Genomic DNA, 14,360 nt, shown 5'->3' on the forward strand with positions numbered 1-14,360 from the left:
GATTTATGTAAATGTTCAGCTCTTCCAATATGAAGAGACACAAATGAAATGAACACTCAAAGCAATTGAAAAGTCGCAGCCATTGGACTTCACATTCACAACAAAACTTGCACTTGGTGGCACTGTTACCATATATTAGATACGATGTTGTTAGGATTAACCACAGACAGAAATAACAATTACATGCAAATATAACTAATATCAGAAAATAATAAATCACACAGAAGAGAACACAAGACTCCGAGATTTAACATGATTCACACAAACCCTGGCCTACGTCCACCAAACAGCAAGTCCAATATTATTACGATCCAATGATTACAATCCGTAATCCCTTACAGCTCAATACTGCTGCAAGAAACTATTTTTGCATCACACAATGAAATCCCTAACCCTAAGCCTTTTTTAATACAAGATTTTTGCCGCTTTAGGGTTGTAATTAATTACAACATGTCAGCCCAAAACCCAAAGAATTATTAAGTATGTACAGTACTTCCCTGATCAGTCACCACAAACTAACAAATGTCAGATGTGAAATCTTGTTGATTTTAACAGAATTGTATCAGCATTGAGAACTGGGCTCAAGAACCCCCGAATGAGAGCAGATGAAGCCTAGTTAAAAACTTGGGAAAATTTGACAGCATGAGGATAACTTTCATGGAGTTAGGCCAGTTTTCTCCACCTATCTCCATTGATAGCGGATCTGTCCTTTTTATATTAAGCTAACTAAAGCTTGTCATCAATAATGGATCCTTGGCACGCAAACAAATGTTTGCTTCCCCTTTGGTTGCCCTCTACCTTATTCACCTCAAATTCTTTGCTGTGTGGTAGTCTATGTCAAGCAAAGTGTTGTTCGCCTTCTCTCCCCCACTCTCACCGTGGTGTTAATTGCTCATGCATTTCACCATAAGCTTCTCTCCAACGGTGGTTTCTTTATTGTAATACATATAACAGCCAATTTTGAATGAGATGTGAATTACTTTTCTTCTGATGTTCAGTTTTTCTTTCTGTATTTCTGCAAACTTTTTTCTTGTTCTTAGCTAGATCATTGTGCAGCTAAAGCTGCAAAATTCTACACATGGCACAGTAGGTAGATATTTGTAAGCAATTTAAATAATAATAAAAGAGCTAAAAAAACAATCTTCGAAATCTGCAAATCAAATAACATATTAAAAACCACATGAATGATATCTTCATTTTAAAGGGACTTTGTTTAACACAGAATAATAAGTTTGGTGAAATGTTAAACATGTTGGATCCTAGATCCTGTACACTAGGTAGGCTACTGCTAAATGGCCAAATTCAAATTTGCATTTTTATAATTACTACCGACCAAATATTACTTTTAGAAAATGAGTTGGTAATTATTCTAAAAAAGCTTTGCCAGCTCATGCAGTATTATCTAATCACTTTCCAATACAGAACTTTCCAAATATGTTTGATAGAACTTCTTCGGAAATGTCTGCACCACCAATCTGCCCAAGAGCTAAAGCTGCCTCTCTCAAATCAATGGTCCAAAAGTCAACTGGCAAGTCCTGCTCAATAGAAGTTCTAAGTCGCTCCAAAGATTCCTCTGTCCGCAATAGTTGCTCGGCTTGCCTCTGCAAAACAGATAATTTTCTCCAATTATTCTTCCTTCCAAAAAATAATATCCAAGAACAACAAAGACCATAATATTCTTATTATATTACTTTGTCATGTTTGCATATTTCTCAATCTTTACCTTTGCTTTGTTGTTATAGCATGGATTGTTTTCACTAATAGTAAAAAAACAAAGACAAAAGAAACTTATGATAATAACAAAATAAACAGTGTGCACAGGCAGCAGACTTAATTAAATTAAATTTGCAGAATGTAAAGGAAAATTACATGGGCTGAACAAACAAGAATTCACTCGCCCGTTGAGGAGGGTTCAAACTTCAAACTCTCTCTACTATGGTCAGGAAGGAGGTATGGAAGCCACTGGATCTAGGATGGACAAAAGTAAACTTTGATGGAGCCTCTAAGGGGAATCCAGATCCATCTGGTGCTGGCTGTGGTAAGGGATGACAGAGATGACATCTAGCCAACAGGGGCAAAAAGACTTCCGGTTCGAACAAACAATGAAGCAGAGAGCCTAGCAGCGATTTACGAAATCAAATTGGCAAAGAATATAGGAGTAAAGAAACTGCCTTCGGAAGGGGATTTGTGCAATTGTTAATGGTATAGCAAGAGGTATGAATGAGTTCATTAGGAGAATCAGAGCATTGCTAGAGATTTTTGAGGAGTTAAGAGTCTCTCGTGTTTTGAGAGAGGCCAATGAAGTTGCTGACAAAATCTCAAATGTTGGAGTTGGGTTACATGACCAGACTAAGGGTAAGCTGATCAAAGACTTTAGGGCCCGTTTGGTTGCTGGAATACAACCGGAATAGGAATAGGAAATTAGAATATGATTTGTATTCTTTGTTTGGTGCGTGGAATAGGAATAGGGAATAGGAATACGTATTCTCATTTTAGCCCCAAAATGGGCTTTTGTCCATTCCAAAAAATACCTGTAATTAAATTTGCTATTCTTGCATTCATTTTAACTTTCTCAAATTTGATTAAATTTTCAAATCCGCTTTGACCTGGGGTGAGTGCTGGAACTCTGTTTTCAATATTTTCAAATATTTCAGCGATTTCCCAATAGCGCCGATTGCATCTTCAGAAATATTTTCAAATATTTCAGCAATTTCCCAATGGCGCTGATTGCAAGTTAACCCTATTCCAATTTAAGCTTGCATAACCAAACAAGGGATAAACAAGATCGGATTGCAGTTTTCCATTCCTATTCTTCATTCTCCATTCTCATTCAAATTTTCTATCCTAATTCTCAATTCCTACACTTGCAACCAAACGGGCCCTTAGGGGATTACAAGTTTAGATAAGATGATGTAAAAAATGCATACTATGGTGGACAAGAAATTGATACTAAATGAAGTAGATGTTTTGTTTGGTCGGGATTTCTAAGTCCTTTACTTGGAAAACTATAGACCTGGCGTCGTAATCATTCATGGAAGGGATTTCAAATTAGCCAAAGCAATCATAATATTTCATGATGGAAAGTTGCTCATGTCTCTGCAAGGCATGGAAATAATACCAGCATGGAGCCAGAACAATATGGAAAATGACCACTACCTTATTAAATTCTGTACCTAAGAAATTGATAGTGATAGTGTGAGGATGGAAGCTAATTTTTTGCTAAATTCACCAAACTAGCTCCCAGGCTTTGGAGGGGTGGGTTTCGAGCGTAGGTTGAGAAGTGTTTTCAAATTTGATGATGATAATTTTCAGGGATGCATCAGGCAGATTTTGGAAGGGGTATTCGAACAAAGACATCAGACCAAGGACAAATCTCGACATATCCTCTCTGTTCTGTGCGTGGGCATTCCAATTGAGTTGCAGCAGAGAGGAGGTGCTGAGGGAAATGTGACTTTGTGTGAAGCCGGAATGGAGTTGGGGATTGACTCCTTTGCTTGGAAAGGCCAAGCCGGATGTTGGGATCGTGATGGAGAGGGTTATTGTGGAGTGGTTGAGCTCAGATTTCCAACCCTTCATTATTTGGAGCTCGTCCAAACCCAAAGACCACCAGATTGCAGATCAAGGGTGGGCTGGGAGAGAGTACTGCTGTACCAGGCAGAGGCAGAGGCAGAGATAGAACTGGAGATAGAGCACTGCGGGAAGATAAAGAGTACGCCAAGGAAAGTCAAATGCCAAGCTGAGGCCAGATGATGTCAAAGTGATTCCAGCCAAGCTGGTAAGGTAAGAGAGAAATGGCAAGTTTGACACGGCGGAAGGAATGTTCATCAAGAATGTATCCTGTGAAGAGATGATGAAGAGATGGGTACGATGAGATACCAGTTCTGGTCAATAATTTTTTTTAGTTTTGCAGTGAAAAAATCGATTTCTGTAGGTGGTTGTGCCCAATTTTGGCAATATGGGCTAACATATGCCATGTTTACTAGCTTCTGTGCCAGTTATAAGATAGGTTCTAGGGCAGTTGCACTAGTGTTTGAACTTTGAAGTATGGATTATTTTGCCATAATCAAATTTATACCAGTAGGCCAAGATATATATTTTGCAGTGAAAGGAGACGTTGGGTAAAATGCAAATCAGCCAATCTCTGTGGCTTCAATGTAAATCTTTTTCGAAAATTACTAAAAAACTTATCAACAAAAAATTTAAAAAACATGAATTCACTCAAGATTCTGCATTTAGGAACTTGAAATTCTAGCCTGTAGGCAGCCATACTTGACTAAACAAATGATGTGCCAATAGTTCTTACAATGATGAAAATTACCTGATTTACAGCCCACCGACGACCTCCAGCAGAAATATTTTGAAGGCCAACCAATTCCAGTAAGGCTAACTCTAGATCTTGGATTCCCAGGCCTTTCGGTGCACATGTTGATACTTTCCTATTGAATAAATCCCCAATTTCAGATGGCAATTTTACAGTACCTGCTGGATTGCAGTCAATTTTGTTAAGAGCGAGAATTGCCGGAGATGGTGGTGCGCCTGACGACTTCTGTATAATCAAAGAACTATTGTTAGCACTTCTCTAAAGCAAATCTTCACCAAAATTCTAAAGCAATCCAATATTTAAAAAAATGCTAAATATAGATCACAAACACAAATCCCAGGGCGAGAAATGAATGTGCTGCTTACTTTTCAATATGGCTGTTGGATAAAGTGCAAGTTTCCTGCCTCTATAGCCAAATGAGAATTAGAAAAATAATCCATGGATATATTCCTACAAGCACCCACTTTCCAAAAATCCGGCAGATTTGCTGCTCTTTTTTTGGTTCATTTATAATTTTATCCATCCAAACCTTTTTATTCATGCTTGTTGTCTCTCTTAATTATACAGTTTAAAGGGCTTTTTTGTAATCAATGCTTAGATATATGAACTGAAACTCATTTACTAAAAGAGCTTTTAAATTGTTGAAGAAAAGAATATGAAAAGCCCAATACGCGATTACAGAAGGACAATCAAACCAACCTGTTTGTCTTTAATGCTCTCATAAATTCTGCCGTCTTCAGGTGTCCATCCCTCTGCAGCACTGATCATCATGATTATCACATCCGCACCCAGAGCAGCTGCTTCAGACCTTTGTACTCCTGAAAAGCAAATTGAATGTGAATAATCTGGAATACAGATTAGAATAATACTAGATAGTGCAGCAATCTTTCTCAATTGCCATTTGACCAAGTAGACCTTACAATAGAGAGTAATAAGTGATGATTCCTCAGTGGAAAAAAATGGTTGAATTTCATTTCAACGATCGTTTACCATATCCTATATTTAATGTAGAAGAAAGATAAGCATAAGCCATAGATACCTTGAAATATCACATGGATGTTAAGACAGTATACTGATCTGGATTTCCCTGTGATAAGTACACCTCAAATTCCTATGTGAAGTATCTTACCAATGCTTTCCACAAAATCATCTGTTTCCCGTATGCCAGCAGTGTCAAGAAGTGTAACAGGAACACCTTGAACAACAACACCTGCTTCAACGACATCCCTTGTAGTCCCAGCAATCTCTGTAACAATTGCTCTCTCACTCTACAAATTATAAAACAGTTTCAAAAATCAATCTTGTATGTCAATTTATATTTTCAAAAACAGCACAACTTGCATAATGACAATACCTTCGCTTCATCAAAAATTGTTATACAACCTCCAAAAACTGAAGAGTCAGAACACTGAAAATTGGCATCCATAACGTAGATGACAACCATTACATTCTAAATGGCAAGTAGAATACTGTTGCCAGAATTATTCTCACACCAAAAAAATGGTATAATGTTTTATTTTAAATTTCAGGACGACTTAAAGCCTACAAGAAAGAAACTTGAGAGCTATTTTACACATTCATGGTTAAATCATAACAAATACCAAGGCTAAAACCTAACAGAAATGAATATTTAAGACTGAAAACTTACCTTTGGTGTCACAGTGAAGAAAAAGTCAGTTCTTTGTTTTTTAACAGCTCATCTGGAATTCAATTATATTGCAACTAATAAGATTATAAGAGTTTTATTGCAGTTAATCAATTTTTGTATGCCATTGGTCATTGCATCAAATACTTATTTTACCACATAGTAGCCTATGTTTGTCTCTTATATATAATCAAGATACAACATTGGTAATGACATGTGGACAATTTAATACAGGTATATTATTTGGACCTTAGGCACAAGATGTTAGGGCTATAAGACCTTCACTGTGTCTTTCTTTTGTTCAGGTTGCTAGAACCAATGCACAGCTAATTAAAATGACTTCAAATAACTACTAGCATAGGATTTCCATAGCTTTTCTTAAATAGGATTTTAAGAAAAGAAAATACTGAAACTAAAGTTGGTAATCTAACCTACTTTGCTCCATGCATTGAGAAGGCTGGACTTCCCTACATTTGGTCTTCCGACTATTGCAACCTGCAGAAAGTTAAAAGAGGCAGAATCAAAGATTTATAAAGTTAATTCAAAAAGATTGTAATACCTAGCTTTATTATGGACCCTGAGAATGGTATCCTTGCATTTTAAAATTGATGATTAAAATCCAAATACATGAAATTTCTGCCTATGGCCGGCTTGTTCCCACAGGCTCCTGACAGTAGATAAAATTTGATGGAGGATGATTTTAAGATACAAAGAACAAATCTGTAGGCATGTATTTTCAGGGACTATACAAAAAATATAGTGTCAAAAAAAGATGAAAAGGATCAAAAGAAGTGTGCCACAATATATTTAATTTGTACAGTTCTCCTGAACTTCATGATTTACCCTCACTGGATAAATCAAAGATTTATAAACTTAATTCAAAAAAATTGTAATACCTAGCTTTATTATGGACCGACAATGGTATCCTTGCATTTTAATATTGATGATTTAAATCCACATACATGAAATTCCTGACTATGGCCAGCTTGTTCCCATAGGCTCCTGACAATGTCATATTAATATAAAATTTGATGAAGGATGATTTTAAGATACAAAGAACAAATCTGTAGGCATGTATTTTCAGGGAATATACGAAAAATAGTGTCAAACAATGATGAAGAGGACCAAAAGAATTGTGCCACAATATATTTAATTTGTAGTCTCCGGAACTTCGTGATTTACCCTCACTGGATATTTATCCAAAATTTCAAGAATTAGCAGTATTTATCACTAGCACTATGTTGCAAGTGGGTTTTGCACTCTTACATTTTCAACTTACAGACACTGTGAAGGCTACAATCCCCTTCACAAAGATATAAATAGGAGTGTCAGCACCGTGCAACGAGTATATATCTTAGAGATTGCTTATTTTCCATGAAAACTACCTGCAATCCAGTCTGGAGTAGCTGACCACGATTTGCAGTTTCCAGAGCTTGATGTACATGCTGCCACATTTCATTTATTCTAGAAATCAATAATCTTGTGTCCAGAGGGGGCATTTCATCATCAAAATCCAAACGAGCTTCAATCTCTGCCAGCATTTCAATACACTGCATTCTCAAGGCTTGCACTGAGGAAGACAATCCTCCCTGTCATGTAACATATAAACCAATAAAATATGTAACTATCTATCAATAAAAACATTCATAGGATTTGATAAATCATAAAACTGATCACCAAAGCCACAATTACTACCATACCACTCAGTTTTTTCAGAGCACATATTTCAAGCTTACTGTGTAAATTCAAGAAAATTTACATAAGCTGGCATCACTAGGAATACCTGTATGCCTGCTAGAGCAGTATCTGCAGCGGTCACCGATTTTGCAGAAATTAACTGGGCCACATTCTCTGCTTGAGAAAGATCTAGGCGCCCATTTAGAAATGCACGCAGTGTGAACTCACCTGAAACAAATTGAAGTTCAATCAGAAAAATTCCTCTCATTCTGCATATATGAAAGACAATCCAGAAAGTTATTCAAGCCCTTTCTCACACAAATATAGAGCCACACATCAACCCCTTATCCCCGATGAATCAACAGATTCTAAAATTGCAAATCATTTCAACATAGGAGAACCCAGCATTATAATAGTAAGAGATGTTAGAGGCTTGCTCACTTATCCTGGATAAGCTTCTGTGCCGATAATAATGGATCCTAGTAAAAGAAGGCTCTGGGCAATCAGGAAAGCTAGGTTTGGTTTTGAAAATGGTTTCCACATAGGAAAGTGTTGATGTGAGTTTTATTCAACTGCAACACACAGAATCAAACACTCAGTGTTTCAAAGTGAAACACTAAATAGTAAATTCTCAATCCTCTCTTAGATAAGGTCACCTCATATCCTAAACTTGCAAAGTAAGATCACAAGGTGAGCTCAAGGTTCCTTCAGCTGTGGACACTTGCTCCGTTGAAATGATGTGATTTGCTGGATCACTAAGGAACTGACACTGTTCACTAAGACTTGTCAACTTGTTTCTAAAGATTTAGCTTCATAATGTGCAACGAAAATATGTTTTGATTTATAAACTCTTGAATTGTCAACTTGAACTTAACTTCTACTTCTAACTATGAATGGAAGGAAGTATGGATGAAGTTGGACTCTACTAGGTACAATCTTGTCAATGACGCCACCCACCTAGTGCAAGCTTCTAAGGTGTACTCAAATGATTTTGAAATCAATATCTCCCCTTTAGTCTCATAAACAGATGTAAAATAAAGATTGAACATCAATTGAAGCTAAGTATTGTCAATCACTAGCTAACCACACAAGGCACACTTACAATTGGTAAGAGGCTGGTGGCCTAGTTTATGTTCAAGTCAAGCAAGTAAACATCTACATTTTCTTTCATCCTAATACTGAGAAGTAATTGGTAAAATATTTGTTGTTGTATTGACAAATGATCGGAAGGATCATTATATAGAATTTACAAGAATACAAAATTAGTAAGATCGTAGAAATGATTTTATCTACATAATTTGCATTTATACATATATGACCATTGAATAGTAATTAAATTATATGCTAATACCCTCCCTCAATGATCAGTCTATCGATAACACTAAGCTGCCCCTGAATTTAGCGAACTCATCTGTCTCACGGGGCTTGGTGAGGATGTTTGCAGTCTAATCCGCACTTGGATCATATTGTGACGGAATTGTTTTGTCTTCAACCAACGGCTGAATGTAATGACAATGAACATTCACATACTTGGTTCTTTGATGGAAGAACCAATTCTTGGCAAGTTTGAGAACTCTCCTTATCAGAGAACAAGAGGGTTGAACTTGCTTGAGATATTTTCATATCCGCAAGCATCTGGCAAAGCCAAACTGCCTTACAAGCTGCCTTAACTGCTCCTTGATACTCTGCTTTCATCGAGGAGAGAGACATTGACTGTTTCTTTTTACTAGTCTAGGTGAATGTACCAAATCCCAAACTGAACACATATCCAGGTCGATTTCTTATCGTCAAACGAACCTGCACAATTTGAATTGGTGAACCCACTAAATCTAGGATCATGATTCCTAGTGTAAAGAAGTCCATAATCAGAGGTCCCCTTTATATAACGCAGCACGCGCTTCGTTGCTACCCAATGATCAGCCTTGGGGGCTGTCATTTAGCGTGAATTGTAGCTTATTGCAAAATTGAGATCAAGTCTGGTGGCAATGAGATAGATTAGACTTCTCACTAGTTGCCTAAAAGTGGTTTTGTCAATAGGAGAAGAATCAGTCTTGGCTGACAACTTCAGACCTTTCTCCATAGGTGTGGAAGCAATTTACAATCCTACATTCGAAACCTATCAAGCAAGTTCCTAGCATTCTTACACTAGGAAATACAAACACTATCATCAGTCTGCAAAACACAACAACTAAACAATAATGGAGAAGCCCCAAATCTGTCATATCAAAATTCTTGCGCAGGTCTTAATTTCTACAATCAAGACAATGCTGAACTACCAATAATGATCAAGTCATCCACATAGACAACATGAAAGAGAACATCATCAACAGAGTGTTTAATATACCAATTAATATCACATGGGCTATGCTGAATACCATGAGCAACAAAGAATCGATCAATCTTGATGTATGACACTCAAGGGGCCTTGTTGAGTCCATCGAGTGCTTTCTTGAGTCAACATGCTTGGTGCTCTTTGCCTGCAACCTTGAAACCAAGAGGTTGCGTCATGTAGACTTCTTCTTGCAATTCACCATGGAGGCACTCTTAATATCCATCTATCGGACTTTTCATCCAAATCAAGCAGCAATAGCAAGAAGAAGACAAATTGTACTCATCTTGGCAATAGGAGCAAAAGTCTCCTCATAGTCAATGCACTTCGTTGTGTGAATCCTCGAGAAAATAATCTGGCCTTGTATTATCTAAGGTACCACATGCATGATACTTGAGCTTATACCCATTTGCAGCTAATGGGCTTCTTCCCTAGAAAAAGATCAAAGAGAACCTAGGTGTTGTTCTTCAAAAGGCTCTAGTATTCTGCATCCATTGTATGTTCCCACTCTGGAATCCATTTTGCCTTTGCAAATGTATGAGACTCATAAATTCTATAAATGCTGGCCATGAGAGCAAAGTTAATTGTATTTCATTGCTTTCCCTTATTTTTAAGATCTACCCTCAATGAACTCATCAAGACGAAGATCACCACTAGTCCTAGCCCATCATTCAGGTCGAAGAGAAGATGTGCCAACATCAGATGGAGTATTAACTAGAGCTGGAGGTTGACAGGGATCCAGGGTCACAGACAATGCAAAAGTATACAATGCTACAGGGTTATTGATAGAGTCTAGATATCACCGTATCTTTTGGACACCGTGCACCATCCATTCTCTCAACTTGGCAATGAAAGCAATTGGCACCCAAATAAACTGGGTGAAACAGATATGAGGCTGAAGGGATTCAAATGTTTGAGACAAATCACCACATGTCACCTACAACTTTGAGGATTTTCTCGAACTTGGAATTATTAAAGGTAAATTTAAAATTTAAAATTTAATTTATATATTATTGAATTACATAATATTATTTTTTGTGTTGTTTACATTAACATATTTTAAATGTATTCCTAACTTGAGTTTAACATGTTCTTAGGTTGTTAGGTTGTTAAAACCCACTTTGCCTCTCACACAATCGTCTTGAGACGACTTGTGAGGGGGATGCATTGGCACAAATGGTCATTAGCCCCCAATGGAGCATGTAGAAGAATTCCTATACAGCAAGGGCCCAAAAAGTGAAAGCAATGATACTAGATGATGATTAGTGGGGTCGTGTGGATTATTTGTTGGAATTCACCGATCCAATCATGACAATGCTTCGCTTTGCAGACATTGATGAGCCATGCCTCCGGGATATTTATGATTCTATGGACACTATACTGGAAAAGATTAAAACGGTAATTTTTACATTCTTCTACCATTGTTTATTTGAGAGATATCTAGATTCTAAAATAAATTTAAATTGACATAATCATTAACGATATTTATTATTCATATCTGTTGTGAGGTTTTCATACCATCGCCCCAAAAAATTTTGGGGACCCCCTTTTTTGATCGCCTCGGCAATAGTTTTTGAAGTTGTCCAAAAGTATTTTTTGAGTTTTGAAAATTTTGAGCCTTGGACACCTTCAGGCCAATGGGAGAGACTTAGCTTATTTTCACCTAGTTTTTTTAACTTGATTTTCCAAAGCCACCAATTCTATCCTTAGGCCGAACAAATTTCAAAGTTAATTCCAACTTGGCAAGATAAAAGTTTAATTTTGTACTTAGACTTTTGAAAATTTGGATATAATTGTGTAAATTTGGATAATTTTCAAAAAATAAATTTTTTGTTAAATTTGGTCTTTTGGAAAATCTTAATTATTTTTGGTGAAAACAATTAATTTTGTGATGGTGAAATCAAATTGCAAAATCGATTCTGGACTCTACAGGATGATTTTATTTGTGTTAGATGCTAAAATTGCTTAGCTAAATCGATTTGAATTAAAATTGCAAAAATTGGCTTTAAATGGATTAATATTGCCTTGAAAACTCTTAAGCCTTTAATGAAATTAGTAATTTAATATTGAAAAATGGCTTTTGGCTAGCCAAAATCCAATTTTAATGACATATTAATTACTAAATCTTCATTAAATGGAAATATTTAACACCTCCAGGGCATTATTTATTTTCTTTTGCAATTTTGGTCCAATTGGCAATTTAAAAAGTTAATTTTCATCATGGCAAAATTAATTTTGGTTAAGTATTTAATTGTGGGCCATAATTTTGCATTAATTATTTGTTTTTCTTTCTCCCAAGGTCTAAGTCGGCCAACTAAGGAGGGTTTGTGGAGTTGGCTATAAGAGGAAACTCCTTCCTCTTCTTTCCTCACTTCTCATCTTCTCGTCCTTGCTTTTGGGCAATTTTTATTTGAGGGCAGATTTCCCTTCCATTGGCGATTTTTTTTTCGTAAGGGCAGATTTGGCCCTTGTCTTGGGCGATTTTCAGTTGAAAGGCAGATTTTTCATGGTGTTGGCAATTTTTTGCAAATTCTGATTTTTTGCAAGGAGCTGAGATTTTTGCCCTAGGTTGAATCACATGATAAATTTCTGATTTGCAAGTGGATTTGAAGTTCTTGAGGTCTGATCCTAAATTCCGAAAAGTCACTATTCAGCTATTGATTAAGGTGAATTTTAATCATTTAGAGTTGAAAGGGTCCTTAAGCTGACATCCTTCTTTTGTTCTAGTCTAAGGATTGCTTCCCTTGGTTTTGCTAGCCTTCTGGTCCACTACTCTACCATCCCGTAATAAGGCGACGAGTTGGAGGATGTTAGTGCAAGTAAGAGTCCCAAGCAGACAAACACTAAGAAAGACAAAGAGGATATGATGCCCAAAACAACTTTCTTCTCGAAAATGAAGCGAATAACCGACACCAATATCGGTACAGCAGACATGATACGGGTGAAGAACAGACTGAAGTAAGGACAATTCCCCTTGGAAAAGAAGATACAAAAGGCGGTTGCACATCACAGCCCAAGCGTCGACACTTCCATATCAACCATGATGAGCGACGTTGGGATGGCACTTGATTTTGAGGATATCAGAGAGGAGGATATCAATGAGACAGGACTTGGATCGAGATTGGATGAGTTAGGAAAGGTTGCTATCAAGAAGAAGCATTTGGATACCCTTTCCTCTCTCAATGCTTTTATCGGATTTGCGAAAGAATATGAGAAGGACCATGAAAAGATACTACAAGCAGCAAGCAGCGTGGTGAAGTCAACGGAACTCAAGGCGAAGTATACACCTTGTCCTCCCATGGAGGAAGTTAACGAAAGGCTAGCTAAGTTCATTGCCTTGGCTAAAAGAACGAAAGAAGAGGGGAGATTTATATTAGAAGATCATTTGATGTAAGCCCAAGTGGCAATTTCTCTTTCTTCAAGAATAGGACAAGTGTCTATTTCTGACTGGCCACTATTTGGTGCCTTCTCATTGGTTGCCACTCTTTGCACTTTTTTCATTGGTCCATCGATGAGGTGGCAGCTTCTCATTGGCCGATGGGGTGGCAACCCTAATTGGGGTTTTTAGGATCCAATCTGGAACATAGATCTTGTTTTGATCTCCACCATCTGTTGTATTTTTGGCCCCTATATAAGGCCATTTGCTCTCATTTGTAAAGGGTCGGAGAAATTGTTGCTAAGATAATACCAAAATCGCTCTCTTTTTCATTGTTGTGACTTGCATGGTGATTAAGAATGTTGGGTGTTATTTCATGGTTTCTACTTCCAAATAGTTAGGGTAAATTTATTTTCAAGTTGTTTAAGCAAGAGTAAAGTAGATGGATAGCTATATGGTAGCATTAGTAGATGTTTGATAGGGATCAATACTAGACCACTAGCATCCGAGCAGCTGGTTGGGAAGCCTTGTGTGGTAAACTAGTTCATTTTCCTTTGAATCATTGCATCTGTGGAGGTGGGGCCACTGGTTAGCCTTCATTAGATTCAATCCCCGTCCATTTGCCAACCTTCCATTCATAGGAGTAGGAGTATAGTGAGTAGTTTAGTCGAAGTTTAGAGAGGGAAGTTAGAGAAGTAAGTCAAGTATTAGAGCACACACATTCACCCTCCACCACCATCGCTTTCCCACCAACGTCATCATTGGCAGACACATCCTACATCATCACCACCATCAACATTATTTGTCACTCATATTTCACAAACCCATCATCATCTCCCTCATCCCACCAAAGTCCAAGTCATCCTTGAACTAATTACCAGCAAATCACATCGATAAACTGAGTGAGTATCCACAAGTGTAAGGAACATTGGAGTTATTCTCATATCCCATGAGTCATAACTTTTCAAGAGAGGAATTATATGTTTGATACTCCGTATCGCATATCCAATTA

At 37.2% G+C, this 14,360-nt stretch overlaps 1 protein-coding gene across 1 annotated transcript in view; it reads right to left on the reverse strand.

The window, feature by feature from the left end:
- Window positions 1-1,162: 1,162 nt before the first annotated feature.
- The window catches only part of LOC149535487 (tRNA modification GTPase), a 43,050-nt gene continuing 29,852 nt past the window's right edge, over window positions 1,163-14,360 (reverse strand). The window contains exons 4-10 of the mRNA XM_089803752.1: window positions 7,750-7,871; window positions 7,352-7,555; window positions 6,402-6,461; window positions 5,451-5,589; window positions 5,021-5,139; window positions 4,319-4,546; window positions 1,163-1,601 (exon numbers count right to left, since the gene is read on the reverse strand). Coding sequence (XP_089659878.1) covers window positions 1,407-1,601; window positions 4,319-4,546; window positions 5,021-5,139; window positions 5,451-5,589; window positions 6,402-6,461; window positions 7,352-7,555; window positions 7,750-7,871 — 1,067 coding nt within the window. The 3' untranslated portion in view covers window positions 1,163-1,406. The remainder of the gene's footprint in view (window positions 1,602-4,318; window positions 4,547-5,020; window positions 5,140-5,450; window positions 5,590-6,401; window positions 6,462-7,351; window positions 7,556-7,749; window positions 7,872-14,360) is intronic.

The sequence above is a fragment of the Cupressus sempervirens genome, chromosome 10, assembly GCF_028749045.1.
Source record: "Cupressus sempervirens isolate cs-2001-9-10 chromosome 10, ASM2874904v1, whole genome shotgun sequence".
NCBI lineage: Eukaryota > Viridiplantae > Streptophyta > Pinopsida > Cupressales > Cupressaceae > Cupressus > Cupressus sempervirens.